General features: G+C 38.1%; 2 protein-coding genes across 2 annotated transcripts in view; one reads left to right on the top strand and one right to left on the bottom strand.

The window, feature by feature from the left end:
- RASA1 (RAS p21 protein activator 1) overlaps positions 1-9,814 on the top strand; it is a 153,904-nt gene extending 144,090 nt beyond the window's left edge. The window contains 5 exon segments of the mRNA XM_010726074.3: positions 2,384-2,451; positions 4,952-5,040; positions 5,904-5,981; positions 7,157-7,291; positions 8,949-9,814. Coding sequence (XP_010724376.3) covers positions 2,384-2,451; positions 4,952-5,040; positions 5,904-5,981; positions 7,157-7,291; positions 8,949-9,032 — 454 coding nt within the window. The 3' untranslated portion in view covers positions 9,033-9,814.
- Positions 9,815-11,744: 1,930 nt separating this feature from the next.
- Positions 11,745-20,594, bottom strand: part of CCNH (cyclin H) — a 120,598-nt gene continuing 111,748 nt past the window's right edge. The window contains 9 exon segments of the mRNA XM_031557440.1: positions 11,745-12,552; positions 13,819-13,879; positions 14,732-14,843; positions 16,587-16,632; positions 16,634-16,658; positions 18,497-18,660; positions 18,930-19,140; positions 19,408-19,481; positions 20,424-20,592. Of these exon segments, the coding sequence (XP_031413300.1) occupies positions 12,517-12,552; positions 13,819-13,879; positions 14,732-14,843; positions 16,587-16,632; positions 16,634-16,658; positions 18,497-18,660; positions 18,930-19,140; positions 19,408-19,481; positions 20,424-20,592 (898 nt within the window). The 3' untranslated portion in view covers positions 11,745-12,516.

Here is a 20,594-nt window from a genome sequence, read left to right as displayed (position 1 = left end):
GAGGAAGAAAACTTCTCTCAAAGCAATATTTAGCCTTTGTAATACCTGTAGAAAGTAGCGTCTTCTGGAGATCGTGATCCTGTCATATGCCACCTGAGAAGACATTATTCAGCTACACTTATGTAAGCATATGTTGATTACTGGAGAAAACCTACACAGGTTAGGGTCACTGCCCCTTAAAATGCAGAACCAGCATGGTGTGAAATCTTCTCATAAAGGTAATCCAGCTGTCATTAGGCTTCACTGAGGTACTGTCTGTATTGCAGTATTTAGTTTTCTGCATCAGAGAGAGCTCCCAGTTGCTGGTGCTGCATGATCTGATGCCAATTGCTCTTATTAACAGTTTCGGTTTCTGAAACCATGTAATTCTATACTGTATAAGTATCCCTTCATTTCTCTGTTCCAGCCTTGCCACATTGGAACATATCCAACCTGACTCCTCTGAAGTTACACTAAGTTCAAAAACTCCATCTGTATTCATAATCCAAAGCAATATATAAGTCCTTCCTCTAACTACCTATTGCCAGTCCAAAAAAGATGTGATCTTGATAGTCTGTTCCTAAATGTTAGTGTTTGAGGTTATGGGCAAATCCCATCCTGCATTTTCCTCCCTTCCCCAGTATTTGGCAATCATGATTTGCTGAGGTTAGATTTCCCTCCAGTTGGGGATTTTCAGAAGATTTATCTTTTGGCCCCTTTTTTTTTTTTTTAATCATTTTGACACTAATAGCTGTGGCTTACAGAATTGCGGGTACTGTGGTAGCTAGGGCTTTGCCTTCAAATCAGGGCTGCTCTATTAGGAGAGCCCCTCTTATTCTGAAGGGCTAACATATTGCAGGGCTGTAGAGAAGACTGCAAGGAAAATGACATCTTCCTCTTCTTACTCAGCTCCAGAGAACCATGTAGCTTTCCTTAGGTGAATGCAGCTTACATTTAAGTTTCCCAGAGGCCTTCAGTAAATGCTGTAACTTTTGAATCTCTTTTTCTTGTGACCTTAGTCTTCACAAGTGGATAGCTGCAACTTCTCACTAGAATATTGCAGCCTTTTGTGAAGAAAACTGTTTTATAAGACTAATTTTTAAATGTCTGAGTAGTTTACCAGCTACCTCATTCAGAAAACGTTGCCATTTCTACCTGATTTCCAAAACTCCATGTCAGTATTCATTATTACATTGTCCATTATTTCAAAACTCCACATCAGACTCATTATTAATACAGGGTGAAAGAGTAGGAACCCCAAGTCTTCTGTATTAGCAGGATTCATACCTCACAGGTCTTCAGTGTTAGACACTTAGGAGAGATTGGTCTGTATTCCATGATTTCCAGATTGCATACTTCCTCTTATCTTTATGTTCACACCACAGTACAATTTTTTTTTTTTTTTTTGCTCCACTGATGTTCAGGACTGTTGTTTTACCAGCCCATAATTTGTAGTTCTTGGAGGAAAAAGAAACTTCCTTACAAGTGTGTATTAGAATTCAGATGTCTTGGACGTATGGAAGATATGTTAACCTTACCAATAATCCATGCCTCATTTCCAAGTAATCTGAGAGTTAGTCACTCTGTACTGAACAGCAAGCAAGGCTGTGTGACATCCCCTTCCCTTCCTTGTCAATTGGGTTTTGTTATTGTTACAGTGAAAAACAGTCTGCTGGTCAAACAAAATGAAGCATGATGTAAATCACTTTAGCTGGTCTTTATGTAACTTCCTTTTACAGCAGTTAGTAAGAATTAAGGTTGACATGAGGTAGATGTTTTTTTACTTCTGCTTTTGAAGAAAATTAGATTTTTCTCATCATAGTTGAAAGTTGCTTTGAGTATATCTTGAATGATACTTTTCTTCAGCTTTCTAAGTGGCAGCAATTAGTTCTGGGAGGAACATAGCAAATCCCGTGCTATTCTTCTACTACAGCATACTGTCATCAGGATTCGGATCTGCTTAAGCTGATCAGAAGCTGTGTTGCTGCCAAAAGAGAGTTTCCCTTCTGCCCTTGCACTCCTGCAACACTTAAATTGGTTGGGGGAGTCAAAGGCTGCATGATTATGCCTACTGTAGAAAACCTCTGGATGGTAGAGGACCAGGGACTTATTCTTTCTGAAGCCAGTGTGGTCTTAGTTTCATAGTGACTTTACAGTCAAGTTCTTCCCAGTTGGTTTCAGCAACCCACCTTAATTGGGAAATCAGTATGCCTCCTCTTCCAGTTTTTATGATAGTTGAAGTCATACCAAGACATTCCTAATTAACAACCATATTCACAAAGTGCAGGCTGATTTGTTGTTGTTTGTCTCAAAAAGATTTCCACGTTAACTTGAACTGTTCAAGATTACACAATTTTACGTTAATATTACTATTAAACAAAATACAAATTTCTTTCAATTTCAGTGGCTTTGTTTTTCTCCGACTGATTTGTCCCGCTATCCTGAACCCAAGGATGTTTAATATCATCTCAGGTGACTATATGCTTCAGATCAATTTCATCTGTTGTATACTAATAGACATTATTTTACTTTAGTGTCTAACATAGCAAATTAGGAAGTTTTTGAAGTGTCCAAACTCATGTAACCCACATCACTTCGTGTCTTCCCCTAAAGTGGTAAGCATGTGCTTTTCACCCTCAAAGATTAGATGTTTTTTATCTCCAGTGTCTTGTTTTAAACTCCAGAAGAATGTGTTGTTGCATTTAATAACACGTTGTGAAGCCTAGCGAAGTGCAGTATATTCTAGAAATGTGGAGAAATTAAACGTGTGATCATCAGGTTTCACTTTGAATACCATGCCGCAGCGAACTCCATGGCTGAACTTCATGATATGTTTTATGTGAACAAGATCTATAGAGTTCACAGATGTATAGAGTCTGTCCAGGAGCTATGCAAGATCTACAGAGTCTATACTCAGCTGTGGCGAGGCTGCACTTGAGTACTGTGTTCAGTTTTGAGTCCCTCACTACAAGAAAAGACATGGAGGCCCTGGAGCGTGTCCAGAGAAGGGCAACGAAACTGGTGAAGGGTCTGGAGCACAAGTCTTACGGGGAACAGCTGAGGAAGCTGGGATTGTTTAGTCTGAAAAAGAGGAGGCTCAGAGGTGACCTTACCTAAAGGGAGTTTGTGGAGAGGTGGGGTTTGGCCTCTTCTCCCATGTAACTAATAACAGGACTAGAGGAAATGGCTTCAAGTTGCAGTAGGAGAGATTCAGGCTGGATATTAGGAAACAGTTCTTCTCAGAGAGGGTGGTCAGGCACTGGAATGGGCTGCCCAGGGAGGTGGTGGAGACACTGACCCTGGAGGTGTTCAAGAACCATGTAGATGTTGGACTGAGGAACACTGTTTAGTGGGAAATGTTGACGATAGGTAGATGGTTGGACTGGATGATCTTGGAGACTTTTTCCAACCTTGCTAATTCTATGATTCCGTGATTCTTTGGAAGTGTGTCTGCAGAGCCTGGAATACCTGTGGGCCCTTAGTTATTCAAGAGTAATTTTCTGGTTTGAATCTGCTGCTTAGATAGCTGCCAAACACTGTAGAAGAAGCCATGGCTCTTCTTCCTTCCCTGATTTTACTAGTAAGACGCTGATTTGGAAATAAGAGGAAATCAGAAATTGGATACAGGAAAGCTTTTTTTCCAATTTTTCAGACAATGTAGCATGTTTTCTCTTTTACACTCTAAGATACACTAAATAAAAAGGGCTCTATCAAACAGAGTATCAAAATGGGTAACCCCTTTTAAGCTTGTCTTGAAGTCCTGTGCATATGTTCAGCTAATTTACTACTGCTAAGGTAAACTCAGACATAGCTACAGGATTTAGAGCTGCTGGAAGGAAAGAAAAAAAAGTGCTGGGGGAGACTACTTCTTTGGGAGCAAGTCTTCCACCATAAGTCAACTTCTCATAATGAGAAAAAATCCTGAAGGCTGGGTGTAGAGCTACAGTTCAGTTTCAGCAGCGAGTCATATACCCTCTGTAACTATCCTGAAAGAATCTATGCTCCAAATAGACTGGAGTTGTTTGAAATAATATACGTGTTTACACTGGTTCAACGGACTTGATGTTCTGGATTGCAAGGTACGAAGGTTACCCAGCACTTTTTCTTCAAAGAATTGCAATATAGTACTAGATACTATCAACAGCTGGCATTAGTTGCTCAGTGAGGGGCTCAGTCTAAACTCCAGCTACGCAAGAGAATAACAGAACTTATTTTCAGTGAATTGCTGTATTAATAAGTAAGAGGGCAGGAAGACAGAAGATGGAGGTAGACACAAACAGTATGTACTGTACTTACAGAGAATTAGACAATTTTGAATTTATATGCCAAATCTGAAAAAATTAAAACTGGCTTTTGACCAGGCTGCTTCCTGTAATGTGGGAGAAACAGAGATGCACCTGGTTCTGTCACTTCCTAAAAAAGGAAGTTTTAGCTGACTGTGGTGTTGATGTAAAGTGTTAAGTGCAATATTGAGTACAGCAGGTAAATGTAATTTCATGGAAATATAAGCTAGAATAGCATGCCGTGTTTATTCTATATTCCTGGTACTAGTAACTTAAAGTATAACTTGTGTGATGCTTAAGAGACTGCTTAGATAGGTGTACACAAATAAGGAAAAGTGTGAACTCTTTTTTTATATTTTAACAAGTAATCCTCCTTTCTGCAGAACTATTTCATATTACTGAAAATGGTTCTCATTTCATGTAACTCATATTAAAGTTTGTTTGGCATACTACTTCAGTATAAAAATAGTAAAGGAAATCCACATGTTCACATTTATTTTTGTGGACATAATTACTTGAGCATTGTAAGTTTTACCTCACCAGGTGGCATTTTCCACATACTGCTCTGTTATAAAATTCAAAGCATTTAATTCTATTAAAAACGCAAGCTGCAGAAGAGGTTTACTTTCTTTTGGCTGGTGTTGGTTCTGTATGCAATAGCCAGTAACTATACTTTGTATTCCTATCAGATTCTCCTTCCCCCACTGCTGCAAGAACACTGACGCTGGTCGCCAAGTCTGTGCAGAACTTAGCAAATCTGGTGGAATTTGGAGCTAAGGTGAATATTACACACACGCGCACACACACGCAGAACAACTAGGATTGTGTTGCTGCCATTTCCTTATGCGGAGCTTGTCACCTGACATGTTTATCCTCATCAACATGGAGGCCTAGTTCTTGAAGTGTTTTCTGTCTTTGTTTGGAACTGAACAGGGTACTGACCTGAAGTAGAGCAGTAGTAGTCTTGGGAAGAGAAGGCATACTGTTTTGGGAGAAAGTGATCTAGAAACCTGTCTTAATGTGTGATGCCTCTACATACTGATGCTATGATAACACAGGAAACTCAGCAGACATCTCTATATATAATAATTCATCTTCAAATTGAGACGAGTCAAGACTTAAACTCTGAGGTTCGTGTAGAGCAGGAGCATCCAACCTTTTGGTTTGCCAGGTCTGCTTAGTTTAGGGAAAAAAAAAAACTAACTTGTCTTCACAGGCTCACACACATATAGGTAGGCTGGAACATTACTGGCAGTCACTGCATTTCACTCGCCAAATGGCACAACTGTACGTATCGTATAATGCACTCGGGTTTTGATCTGACTGAATGCTGTGGGCACAAGAGGCAGTTAGCATTGCACTGTGCCCTCTCTTCCACTATGTTCTGTTGTCACACATGCAGTCCGTGCTCAAGCTACGCTCAGGAAAATATTGCTAAAAATCACACTTTTAAAATTTACAGTCTTGTAAATTTACAATCATTTTTGATTCTACTTTTTGAAAATAGTATTTGTTTATTGAGGCTAGTGTTGGAAGAACATGCATATTTCAGAAACTTTAGATTGCATGCCAGTATGCATTTTTATGAATACATTTAATGAATGTATGAATAATTTAATGAAGACTTTTAAAAATTACTAGGAGCCATATATGGAAGGGGTAAATCCATTCATCAAGAGCAACAAACACCGCATGATCATGTTCTTAGATGAACTTGGGGTAAGTGATTAAAAAATTCTTCATTAGAAGTTACATGCCACACCATAAATGAATATTTCTTTACCCTTTTTGTGGACTAGCTCAAAAACATATCAGCTCCTACATGAGTTTTAATGCTTGTTACTGAATAAAATTTGTCTTCTGCATCTTTAAAACCTGCAGATCAGTGTCCTGTCACACAAAAGTTAAACCATCAAATGTCATTAGATTTTATTCATTTAGCACCTCTATAGAAGTGAGAGGATTATAAACTTTGGCCAAAACCTTTAAAAAAGTATCTTAAACCAAAAAAATCCTGTGTATAATCTGTTACATAGCTTTTACCGAAGATTTAAATTTCTTTTCAAAAAATATGCTGCATTTCAGTTACCATTTCCAGATGTCTATGCTAGCACACTAGATATTGCAGTCTCGAACAAGAACTGCTGTATTATTGTGAACTCTGTTTTGTGTATGATAGCTGTAATAGGAATTAGAAGCTCATGGTAGGAGATCTTTTAAAACAAATATTTATTTTATAAATGAAGATGAAGGATATGTGCCTACCCTCCCGAACTGTTTAATTTAAAGTGACTTAAAGGATGTCCTAGAATGTTTTGATAAGATTCAAAAATAAACTTTTCTGGCACTCAGGTAGGTTGCCGTACATCACCTCTTCTGATTCAACTTTAGTTACTGTATGAAATGATGGGTCAGTTTTCTTTAAATGAGTTTGTATGAAGTCTGAACAACTGGCTTGAGAATAATGGTGGGATTAATCTGTTTTAATTACAGTGTTACTGTTTTCTGATACGTTTAACAAGTCTCTAACTTGATATTACAGGCTTTGCTCTATTTTTGCTGCTGATGTCCTTTTATTTAAATTGAAAAGGGCACTTAATAGATGGATTCTCTCCTTGTTTACTGGGAGCTTGAGTCTTCATCCTGAGTTTTCTTCACTTAGTGGTAGTGTAGCAACACAAGATTTTTTTTATTGATCTTCTAGCAAGAACAGAAATTGCTTAATATTGGAGAGGAAGAAATAGATAACATGGGTAGAAGAATTACACTTAACATGCCATACTACTTTGCAGTGTAGAACAATTGAACTGACAGATCTGTACAGCAATAGCGTAATTTCCTGTATATCCAAGTATTCAACTCCCTTAAGTCTACTCTCACTGCTTTTCTTGAAGAATGTCCCTGAGCTTCCAGACACTACAGAGCACTCTCGAACTGACTTATCTCGTGATCTGGCAGCCCTGCATGAGATCTGCGTGGCACACTCAGATGAACTTCGGACACTCAGTAATGAGAGAGGTGTAATGCAGGTAAGTTAGAAAGGTTAACAATCAAATCAGAGGTACATATAGCATATCTCAAGTTATTCTGCAATGTTGGGATTCTTTTTTAGTACTTCTGAAGACCATTATACCTATATATAAACATCTCAAAATGTGCTTATCACCGGGAGTTTATTAGCGATAAGGGCCAAACAGTCCATAGTTGTGAGCTGCTTCTTCATGCGAATAAAAACAAGGATGTTTTTTCACAGTTATGGTGATAGTTATTAATTTCTAGAGGAGAAATTTACTGGTCTTACTGTTTCCAGCTGGATGGTATTTGCTTTCCTTAGCTTTCTAATGCTGCCTTATTTCTGCTTCCCAGTTTTCTACTACATTGATAAACATGACAAACTTTTCTATCAAACCCACTATAAACTATTATTAGTCTGCCAGCTGTTAAGCAAGGCTACTATGAGCAGCTAAACCTACAGACTAATTTGTAACAAATAGCTTTATAAAACAAAAAGGAGCAACTTCAAATTACTTCTGTAGACTTCAGTAATACACCTCCTTTTGGTCTATTAATTACAGTGAACCTCAAGTAAGGATTTCTCCTTACTGCACAAGTAATGTTTAGTACATGGTGCTGTGCAGGAAATAGCCTTTTTTTTTAATAGCAGCTGCTACAGGTGAAATTTTGGAGATTGATAATTAATTCCACTGTTTCTAAATATTCTCTTGTAATTAACTACTTTTTAAAAAAAGTATTTTCAAGGCTTTAACTTAAACTCATAAATCTGTATGGCGGATTCTTCTGGAAGCAGATGAGCCCTTCTACTCAAATAATGTCAATTTCAGCAGCACATTTTTTTCCAAACTAGAGGAAAGAACTTGTTTGATGATTTTGCACAGCCTGACAACATGTTTTTATTCAACTTTATTACATTGGCAGGAAAAAACGCACAAGGAATTGAAATGATCTTTTTTAATAGCAGCAGCTCAAATCTAATCCAGGTTAATAAGGGCAATCCAGTAGTTCAGTAGTGAGAAAAAAATCTGTCATGTTAAAGCTCATAATTCAGTCACTGCAACTGGTACTCTTGATAAACAGCACAAGAACAATGGCAGGGCAGGCAAGGCAGCACAGAAGAAGCTTTCAGTACTAAATTCATATGCTTGTACAAATGAGTATTGTTTTGTTCACAAAGCCTCTCGTGGAATACTGTAAGTTTGGAAGAAAAAAAAATCAAAGTAGATCTTTAGAAAAATCTAATATACAAGATGATGAGAGATGCAGTTCTGTTTGTGTGATGCAAAAAATTAACTTTCTACATCAAAGGACAAATTTATCCTCATGGGTTTCTTCTATTAGCAAAATTCCCTTGCTTTTTTCCCCTTTTTTCCCATGATTCATGGTCAACCTATTTTTGTTAAAAAGAAGTTCTACTATAGTGGGGGGAAGAAAGAAAATAGTCTGAACATCCAACAGTATGTTGGCAGTACACTTTCTTAGCCTCTGTTAAACCATAAAGCAACAAGATCAGTGCACACAGTGATTAAATGTCACTGTGTTGTTTCCAAGTTCCTTTTTTGAAATAAATAATGTCTTATTAACCAGGGAATTGGAGCTGCTGAAAATGCATATCAAGACGTTTTTTCTAGTTGCTAATAATGTATTGTTGTACCAATTCTTCTTCTACAGCACGTTCTTAAGAAACTGTTGGCTATTACAGAACTGCTTCAACAAAAACAAAATCAGTATTCAGTGTCTAATAACATCAGGTAGCAGCCCTCTACCTGAATTCTGCATGGATCCAGCATGCCCAACATGGCAACTCACACCAGTATCACTTTTTTCTTGCTCTTGCCAAAAATAGCACACCCTGTCACATTCCCAGTGATGTGTGAACTATGCAAAAAGAAAACAAAGATTCTGTTGGTGAATGATTGTACCAGCAGCTTTTTAAGCTATCTGTGCAGGACGTTTGCACTTTTTTTCCACTTGGAAACAGTTTTCACAACCTCTGAGCCTTGGTGTACAGTTCACCTTCTGCAAAGAAAATGCTGTGACTGTGTCTTGAACTTTGAAAATTACTTTCAACACCTCTAATTGCCAAAGTTTTGCTGTCTTGTTGGAAAAAATATCAACTGACAAGGAAAGAAATGTTTTGTCTTGATGGCTACATATAACTGGATAACACTTCTTACTGTAATTTCTGACTGGTTACAATAATTATGACTTCTGACTGTTTCAACCACTTAAACTTATATTTACAGTTTCCAGAATTTGATGTTATGGTAGAAACAATCTTTACTGTACACTTTTATACCATGCTGTTTCTCTTGCTGGAATCATGTTGAAAGAGAATATGCAGAATGGATCTCATCAGCTTTATTTTTTGATGTGCCACTGATTCAGTCTGAAATAGTTCTTCCATCAAGGACTGTATATCCAGATAAATCACATGCTTTTGTAAAGTGTTTACAACAGTAAATAATTTGAATTCAGTAAATTTATTGATCACTGTATCAGACATGCATGCATTCATTAAACCATTTTATAAAATATGTATTGGTTGGTCTTTTGTGTACTGTAAGTCTACCGTGAATCTTATTTTTATACATGACAATTAAGTTTTAAAATAAATCAAGCTGCAGATCAACTCTATGAAAACTGACTAACTTTGGCTGATGTGGGATTTTTTTCCTCCTGCTTGCATACATGATTGTACTTTGCACTTTGAAGTGTACCCACTGTCTCTTTGGTTTTGTAGCATCACTTTAGTGTTTAGTATGAATCCACAGAACAGTACTATCATACTGGTATGCAGTATAATAGAAACTAGGAGTCTGAGTAATGGAGGGGAAAAATATTCAATGTACTCTGAGTGTGTTCAGAGTGTGTTTCTGCATTCCTCATTCACAGCAACTCTTGGGACTGATCTGATAAGGAGTAAAAGGATGCTGAGAGTCATTGGCAAGACTAATGAGATAATCACATAAATAACTCTTGTGTAATACAAATGCAGCTGTTAAGGTATTACACAGCATCTCCTATCTATTAAAATTTTTGCTTTTACTTTCATGATAATGTGTAAGGACTTCATCTGAGTCTCTGCAGTGATACTTCCCTACATGTTCTCATGTTTTCCAGCTGCCTGTCAGCCTTACCTCAGAGCAGGCACTCTTGACTGCCAGCATACAGCATGTGTGGGACAACTAGGGGATCAGGCCCAGCTAGCATGAGTTCATGAAAGGCAGGCTCTGCTTGCCAAATGTGATCACTGTCTATAGCTGAGTGACCCATCTGGTGAATAAGGGAAAGGCTGTTGATGTGGTCTACCCAGACTTCAGCAAAGCCTTTGATGCTGTATCCCACAGTATTCTCCTGGAGAGGCTGACAACCTGTGGCTGTACACCCTGAGCCTCACACAGAACTGGCTGGTTGGGCCCAGAGGGCATGGTGAATGGAGTTAAATCCAGTTAGAGAGACTGGTCACAAGTGGTGCTTCTCAGGAATCAGAACTGGGGCCTGTCCTGTTTAAAATCTTTATTGATGACCTGAATGAGGGATTGAGCGCATCCTTAGTATGTTTGCAGATGACACCAAGTCAGAGTGGAGTAGGAAGTCCCTGTACAGCGACCTGGACAGGCTAGATTGATGGGCTGTGGCCAGCTCTGAGAGGTTCAACAAGACCAACTATCAGGTCCTGCACTCTGGTCACAACAACCCCTTGCAAAGCCACAGGCAGAGTGGCTGGAAAGCTGCAGAGTGGAGAAGAATCTGGGAGTGCTGAGATCCAGCTGAATGCAAGCCAGCAGTGCCCAGACAGCCAAAAAGGCCAGCAGCACCCTGGGTTGAATCAGAAATCGTAGCTATCAGGATTGTAGCTAGCATGATGTGATTGTTACCCATACTCAACATTGGTGAGGCTGCAACTCAAGTACTGTGTTCCTCAGTTTTGGCCCCTCACTACAAGAAAGAGGCTGAGGCAATGACTATGTCCAAGAAAGGGCAACAGAGCTGGCAAAGGGTCAAGAGCACAAGCCTCAGAACATAGTAAGGTCTGGTCAAGCCCATTTTAAACTGCAGCTCATAGGAAAAAATGAAGTAACAATACTGTTTTCTTCACTACTAGGCTCTCCTGCTTATATAACACAGTGAGGTAATTAATTAAAATGCAGAAGTCATAGGGCCAGTTTATAACTTTTTTAATGCTCTGCTAGCAGGTTACAGCTAGTTCAGAACATATTAAGGATGGCCCAATAAAATGTGTTTCAGTTAAAATCACTCTTCCTTTAGCTGCTAGATACTGTGTAAATGGTGAAGCCTTCTGAGGTGAAGCTATGATAGGCTGAGCAGTCAAGGAAGAAAAGCAGCTTTGCCACTGTTACTGAAGGATGAATTGTTGAAAGCACAGTGTCCAGAGTAGGTCATTTTTAAGATATACTGCTAATACCCAGCCAAGCATAACACAGTAAAAAAATAAAACAACTCTGAAGAACAGATTTGCATCTGCTTATATTTAAATAATAATAATAATGATGAAAATAAGAAAAGCCCGAAGTTACATTTAGGTAAATGTATTAGAACACATGCAGTTCCCGAAAAAGCATATAAAAAGGAAGTAGTTTGCCTTTAATTTAGAAACAGTGTAACTACAGCAGAAGATCTTTTAAATTATTCTGCTAGGGTGTCCCAAACAAGGTTTGTCATAGCAACCTAGTCTGAGAGCATAGCTGCAGGAAGAGGAAATAGAGTAAGAGACAAGTCACAAAACCACAGACGCTACTTTTAGTCTGATAATTTATGTGGCTGCAGCCCCTTAGTACACTTGAGAAGAGTTTCTCAAACACAAAAAAATGTTATGAGCAAAGTTATATTCTTCTAGCAGTTTCAGTAGCAAACCTGGGCAGAGGACAGCAGCACATCTTGCTCTCAAGTACTTAAGGATTTATTAGCAGTCTGTGTTGTGCATGTATTTAACCACTCTGCTAAATGCCAGAGTTGACATTAGGTACTGCTGTGCTGTAAGCTGATTCTTAAGTTGTATCGGAAGGTGCTGCTAAACCAAAACTTGAATACTTCTTACTGACCTCAGATGGTGAGAAGTTTTTAAATGGAGCTACAATTAACTAAAATCTGAAATAAATGTTTTATTGTGGAGAAATTAAAAAGCAATGTAATAAAATACCTCATCCTTCAGTCTACAGAACCTTCAATAAGCAGGTTCACGTGTGCCACAGAACAGTAAGCACGGGAATAGGCTTCACAAGTCTGCAAGGTCTTCATCAGTCCATTCTTCCTAAGGGAAGGAAAACAACAGTATCTTTATACAGTAAGGTGAACAAGCAGTACAGAACTGTGCACATGATAGTGCTGCATGTAGTAATAGTAATATCTTTTATATATGTTGCTTGAAGAGAGTTCAAGTAATACAACCAACTTCACATTGATCTCTACACTGTGCCTATTGCAAGTAAACGACTTAAACAATAATTTTAAGCTGATTTTAAAACACACGCTTTATCTTCCTGAGAGGGATGCCCACCTGCCAAAACACTGGTGCAAAAGAAGCACATTAATGATTGATGATACCCTTCTTGCATACTGACAACCACTAAGAAACACTGTCATTTTTAGCTAACGTGCAAGACCAAGCTCCAAGTAGAAATACAAATTTTTTCAAGTCCTACACCAAATGCATGCAGACAGCTCTGAAAATAATGCCATCATTTCTTTCCATGGAAACTACAAAATTTATAAAGAGCACACAATAATGCTTGATAGAAAAAATTCTGATGGCTTTGCCATCACTCAAGGATCAGTAAGTATAGTGAGTGCACTTGCTTAGGGAGTTTCTGCTTCCTGCTTATGGGCGTTATCTAAAATGAATGCCTGTGTGTATAAGTGTGTGTATGTTGAATAAAACCTATAACCCTCTAAGTGCAGTTTGCTTGCATCTGCTCCTCAGACATCCCATCTCTCAGATCTAAATGTACCCTGAAAGAGCATCCAACAAGTTCTTTATCCGTCCAAAAATCCACCCTTCAAATCTGTATCTTTCCAATTTAGAAATAAGAATGAACTGTGGGATAATGTCACGCTTTCCAGAAGTGCAGGCAGAAGACATCAATTGCCCTTAATCTACTCATGACATCACTCCCATCACAGAAGGCCACTGGAATGGCCTACTCATCTGGAGTACCACACGTCCAGGCCTGGGGTCTTGAGCACAAGAAAGGCTGGAGCACCTCTCCTATGAAGACAGGCTGAGAGAGCTAGGCAAGTCCAGCCTAGAGAAAAGATGACAATGGGGAGACCTCATCATGGCTTTCCAGTACATTAAATTAGCTTATCATCATGAGGGAGGTAGACTTTAAGTGGTCTGGTAGTGATAGATAGTGATAGGTAGGACAAGAGGAAATGGTTCACAAATAAAAGAACTTGAAAAATATTCTGAGCAACTTTTTTAACAACACGAGAGTCAGAAGTTTGTCTCAACAATGTGCCAGTTTTGCCATTTATTACTGAGCGGAAAAGTAATTACTTGTACAATACATTAACTGACCTCATCCATTTTAGGCTTTTTTGAATTATATTCACCATCTTCATCAATTTTCCTCTTCTTCCTATGCTCCAAATAGGAAAAGACAAGAAGCTTTAATTACTTTTAGAGTTAGACTCATTATCTGGCTACAATATTTTAGTTTGTGAACAAGTTTGTCACATTAAAAAAAAAAAGCTATCAAAATTCAAAATAACAGCCTACTAGAAGTTCACTAAAATGGAAAGGGCAGATAGAAAATGTTAGCAAGTCCTTTACCTGCAACATCTGTACAATCAATGAGTCTACAGATGGTATAGTATATCCAGGAGCTTGGCTTATGTAATTATTATATTGGAGTAGGAAAAAAAGGGACACTCACCCTATCCTGGGCTCGCAAAATGGACTCCAGTGGAGCAGATCTCCAGAAGAGATCCTTCCCCACTGGCAGTCAGCTCTTAAATGGGTCTAGGAGAGGTGGAGCCAGGCTCCACCCCTTCCTGCAGCACAGGTGAATTGCCTTCACCTGTGCTCCCATGCTGACTCACTGCTTGCCTCAGGTGATCAATCAGAGGTTCAGGCTGTGATTCAGCAGCCCCATACAAACATCATTCTTAAGAAAGCATAAACTCCTTACAGAATTCACATAATTCTGAAGACCATGATTCTCAAGACATGAGGTCATATTTAGAAGCCACTCAGGATTCCAGTTTTGTGTTAAAAAAATAAGCACCACTAGGGCCTGCAACGCAAATCAGCATAGAACATATTTAGCCATTGCTTAACTAGCCGAACCTGAGAATTTAACCGACACTCTTACGTTATGTTGACATGTTTTCATTTTCATTCACTGCAAGACCAGTGTTAAGTAATGTTTCCACAGCATTAAAAAAAAAGAAAAGAGGGATAACACATTAGTAGAGCAGTATCTACTTACACGTTAGCGTTAAGTGAAAGCTCTGGACTGTGACACTTCTCTAACTTCTGTTTTAGAGCTGCAACTTCTTCAGGTCTTGGAAGTTCGTACTTCTTTATAAGATTTTTCATGCCTGCAGTGGTAATAACATATCTCTAAGCAAATTACGTAACTCCTGTTTCACACAGTGAACTACACAAGGTCAGTATCAATCAGTAGTGTGGCTACTTTCATGGCTTATCCCTTGTATCTAAGCTTCAAATATTGTTTCATCTTCTTTCTCTCAAACTTCTTTTAGGTTTTGAAAATATTGTTACTTATTTTCTAAAACAGACTTCAACAAGCTATAAGGCAAGTATTACAACAGTTGAAACAGAAAGCTTTCCAATTAAAATCCTTGTATTTTTCAAAACAAGGGTTAAGTGTTCCAGGTACTGACTTCTCCAGCTCACGAAACATTTGCTTATGAAACTTTCCATCTAACAGAGCACTCCAACTTTGGACAATCCAAGATTACATACATATGACTTGACTATCATCTTACTATAGTGGTTTAATTCTAAATAACATCAAGATACACCAAAAGCTCAGCACTGAGAACTACACTGAAACAGGTTGTCAGCATCACAGGTTTGGATTTCAAAGGAAATTACAGAATTCACATTGCTCTGCTAGCAAGTTTCAAAATAGGCAATTTTTGTATTCAGCACTGAACTTTATTCTTAAAAAAGTTTGTCTTGTAATTTTGATTTTCTTTCTCACAACTGCTACAGAGGAAACATGATCTCCTCTACCACCACTTCTATGTAAAAGAAATTATTTACAGACTTAGCAAAATGTTCTGCTTGTCATCCTGTGTTTGCAGAAGAGCAGCCTCTAGGATAAAGCTATCTTCCACAGCACTGCAAGTGAAAGTTATGTGATCCCAAAGTTCCCTCTGCATTTTACTAACAGAAGATTAAATGTAGGGTTTTTTTTTGTTTTGTTTTGGTTTTTTTTTTTGCTCAGCAAGAAGAGTGAGGGGAAAACACCTCAAGCTTTATAAATTTAAGTTGAATCACAGACCTTGGTGACTTGTATTCACTACTGAAATTGGCCTACTCAATGAGCTGGATTTGTATTTTTAAATACTAACACACTCTCATTATAAATACATGCATTAGCTTAGAATATTAAGAGAAGTGATTACGTAAGATTCCATACTCCAACCCTGTCATTCAATTAAAAAAGGTAATAATCAGTGCACCATACTTCCATTGTACTAACTAAACTAAACCATGCTACGACTCTCGGTGTTTTATATAATGTACTTTCTTTGTTGTTTTGCATAAGCAAACCTAAACACCTTTTGAACTACCTTTATCGCTACAAAATAAAGTGACTTATAAATCCTGGCAGATCACTTATCACTTAGCTAACAAGTCGCCCTCTAGTGGTAGAAGCAGTTATCTGCAGGCTTTTGTCAGAAGCTATACTCTCAAGTCAGTAAATGGAAAAAAGCTATTCACCCAAGACTTACACAAAAACATTACCTACTGCCCAAAACAGATTTCTCACTTTTGAAAGTAAATCAGTTGCTAACACTTAATTCATTACAACATACATGATTTGAGAATCATCAGGTTTTCATTTCATGTTTAACATCAAAGGTAACTCTGAATGTCTTTCCCCCCTGCATACATCAAGTAGGAAGTTCACTCTATTGCCAATTAATTTTAATTATCTTCTGAAAGCCTTGATGTGAAGAAAACCATTTAAAGCACACTTTTTTTCAAAATGCAAAAGCTTTAAGTGAAAAAGGTCTGGGGTTGGTTTTTTTTTTTCCCTCTTCAGAGATACATTTTTTTCATATATACTTTTTAAAATATTTACTTACTTCTCATGCCATCCAGTATTTTGGTCAAGAATGTTCTGTTTTCTTTTCAGCATAAAACACTCTGATAAATAACTGCAAAACAAAACAAAAGAAAAAACTCTTAAAATAAAGTGCTGTAATAATTTGCAACAGCTAGCATTACTTAATAAATTGCATTATTTGTAATTTCTATCTGCTAAAGCTATATAATTCGATTTGATGAAAATACTTCCGTTGCACAAGTGCTATAAAGCGATAAAAAAGCGAGTTGTTCACTTTCAGCATTATTCTTCTACTAAGAACTTGAAAAAAGTATTTCCTAACCCCACAAAGAACTAAACTCAATAAGGCTTTATTTACAGATAAGTCAACTTAAGACTCTATGAAGTATCACACTACTATTGCACTATACACAGTATGACTACTGGCAAAGCAGATGCTACAGAAGAGCACTCTTCGTGCAGATCAACTGACAGGAAAGCTTGCAAGATGAAACTGCTCCCTCTGGCAGTGAGCTTGACCACTGCCAGACCAGACCACTGAAAACAAATCCCAAGCGCTCACTCTATGTGTCTATGAGTCTATGAGTCTACGTGCACCGTCCTCTCAGATTCAAACTTCCTTTTAGTAAGAAACACAACGCAGCAGAGGAACACTATCACAGAAGTATTTATCACATTCCAGTGTTAAAGAAAAAAGGAATTTAAGTTTCCTTAGAAGTGTACTTAAGTAATGAGACAATACTGAACATATTCTACATGGCTTCTGAGTAAAAACATGAAATTTGGAGTTATTTCACTTTTAGCTTTAGTATTTGCTTTCTCATTTGTGCTTCCAAACTTTAAAGCAAAATAAAACAAGCAAAAAATTAAGACGCACACATCACCTTGCAAAAACCACAAAATACATGAGCAGCAATCCTTGCCAGCATCACTTTTTTTTTCCTTGCTGGGAAACAAAATTTGTACATAAAATTCAAGGCTTGGTCTGTGCAAAATTAGATTTATTCAACTCTATCAGTTGCAACTCTCAGCTTTCTGATGCACCAGCCACCATGAAGACAGTAACTGTTGCAAGCTGAGACCTGTCCAGTTTATAACACCTACTCTTCTGCAACTTTAAATGCATTTCTGTGCTTAACCCATAGCTGTAGCCACTATTTGCCAGAGCACAGTTGCAGTTTTTTTCTTAAGTTGTAACTCCTTGAATACAAACACTGACACTGTTGGAGGAAGAGATTTTCAAACTTCTGAAACTCCATCCTAACCTTAACCTGTCGTTTGTACAAGGTAGGTGGAAAATAAGCTATTTAAACAGAATTATTTTAGTTTATTATCAGCCCTTGTGACTGCAGCAGTTGCACTCTTGATGCTAAACACTCAAATGGAGTATCACATGGTTATAAAAGTCCAAAAACAATCAATGTAGTTGTATTTCTAAAGAAAAAAGGTCACTTGAGTCCTCAAGCAAAATAAATTATGTCTTTCAGCAACAGTATCAAAGCATTTCATCATAGCTTTGCAAGTAGTAGACAGACCATTCAGAACAGTGCCTTAACATTAGCCTATTTCCAGGGAAATTCAAAGCTCAAGTACATCACTTATAGTTTCTGCATTCCTATCAGCCATCAGTTCAGAATAGTATTATTTACCCCACAGCCTTAGACATCTCAGAAATCTTAAAAGCCTTATTTTTTTTTCTTTCAATGATTCTTTATGCATTTCATACTCTCACTTCTTATTGTATTTCCAGCTTCTCTACTTTAGTCTTCAGGATTAAAAAATTATCATTACTGCTTTAGTTTTGAAGCACACTTAAAGAATGTAGCAGATTGTTAACTATGAAATAAATACATATTTCTATTAGCCAAGAAGTCTAGAGCAGTTTTAAAGAAGACACAAACAAAAATTCCAAAGAAAATGAAAGACTACCTTTCTATATTAATTCCTGCTCTTGAAGCACTAGATACTATAGCAGCAAGAGCTATCTGTGAGGGAGTGAAGAGGAGATATGCATCTGTCAGAGCCACTCGATTGAGGAAATCATCAGCTGTTCTCCTTAAAACTTCAGGGTTTTCCAGCAATGGGTACCGAGTCTAGGAAATATTTAGGAAAGTTAAGCAGCTATTCCTGTTACAGTCTGTGAGCTCAACACACAAAATTCAACAATTTTCTGTAAAGCAGAAGTGTGACAAGCCATCTCATTCCAAAAATTTAAAAGACCACAACAAGACACATCTCCTTTCAGATATTTTCTGCCTGTCACTTTAGAATCTACACCTTTATGAGCACAGAAACAAAAGCATAAAATCCATATTTGTATTACATTAAAATATAAAGTACATAGCAGATAAAATAGCATTACCTTCAAATCAATTAGAATTCCCTCAAATGGCCTGTATGGATTGTGTACAATAAGATGGAAGTTCAACTGCTGAATTAGCAGTAGTTCATATTCCAGTATCTGTTCAAGAGCTTTTTCTTGCCCAAGAGGGCTTTCTCGAAGGTTACCAACAAACTGTGTGCTGGACACATTAAATTCATCTACTTTACAGGCTAAAAATGCACACGTTAGCCTTGAGTAGTTTGGGGGAAAGAAAAAAAAGCAAACAATTAATAAATGCAGCATTCAATCTTTTATCAAAAGTTCTGTGCAGATTTATTATTTTAAATTTTTTTTGAAGTACTATGTTAAGAATATAATAAACTTTTTCAAGTAAAAACAGTAAGTGATGACACTTTTTGCATTTAAGGTCTCCAATTTCCTATTTTTTTTATATCTCAACAAATAAAGTAATACTTCTATTGTTCTGATTGGTACTCACAATATGTTGAAAACTCACATTATTATCCGAGGATGATACTCCATCACTGAGTTATTGAGATAAAAACGTTTGAAATACATGCAAGCCGTTCCCTTAATTTTTAAAAAGAGAAGAGTTAAATGCAGAAGTAAAAGTGGATTAAGAAACAATAATAATAAAAATAATAAAACAGAGAAACTCTGAATGTGTACTATTAGCATACAAGATACACAAGCACACTAAAATTCACAGAATGCCATGTCATTCAAAGTCTAATTAATTTATGCATGCAAAACCCCTAAAAATAGTTTTATGCTATTTTTAGATGTTTATTCAAGAATATAATGTGCAAACAGTCTAGAATACCTTCATTACAATCTCATATTAAAGTGAAATACTTCAGTCTGTCAGTGCCAAGTTTCCAAGTTAATGTGAGCTCCATCAGCACAGATAAAGTATTTCCAGCCTCTTACTAGCGAAGCTTTACTCAGCACGTGTACCTTATGGAGCCCAATTCTCAACTGTAAGGATGGGCTTCACAGCATGTAACAGAACCTACTGTTTGACAAGGCCAAAATACATACAGACAAGATGCTCATCGTTTTTGTTATTCATCACAGCAACTAAGAAGAGGGACTACTGGGGGGGGGATGCTTCTGACAAGCTGACAAGTGAAGCACAATTCAATTCCCTTCAGCTGTAAGTCCTCCTTCCTCCCTCTCAATGCACTCAAGTCACTGAACATCTCACTTTTATGAGGGGGAAATTTTTCTGAGAGGGTGGCGAGGCCCTGGCACAGCTGCACCAGGAGCTGCTCAGGACCAGGATGGACGGGGCCTTGTGCAGCCTGAGCTGGGGAGGCAGTCCTACCCACAGCGGGAGGGGGGGGGCTGGATGCACTCTGAGAGCCCTTCCAAACCAAACCAAACCAAACCAAACCGGAAGCAGGCCCACCGAGCTCAACTCCTGCAGGACCGCTAAGGAAACACGCTTTTCCCAGACGACGGAGCCGTGAGGAAGCAGTGAACGCCTCGCGACGGAACGCTTCTGCTTACCACCACAGACCGCGGCATGGCAGGCTTGAAGACGGCACAGAAATCCAGCAGCCTCTTCTCGTAGTACTTGCATATCGCCAGCTCCTCGTGGGCCTCCAGCAGGAAAGAGTCACCCTGCTGTACCTGGGGGAAAGACGCCGATCTGATGAGCCCCGGCCCGGAGCCGCCCCT

Source organism: Meleagris gallopavo, chromosome Z (genome assembly GCF_000146605.3).
Source record: "Meleagris gallopavo isolate NT-WF06-2002-E0010 breed Aviagen turkey brand Nicholas breeding stock chromosome Z, Turkey_5.1, whole genome shotgun sequence".
NCBI lineage: Eukaryota > Metazoa > Chordata > Aves > Galliformes > Phasianidae > Meleagris > Meleagris gallopavo.
This window is presented reverse-complemented; position numbering and strand designations above follow the sequence as displayed.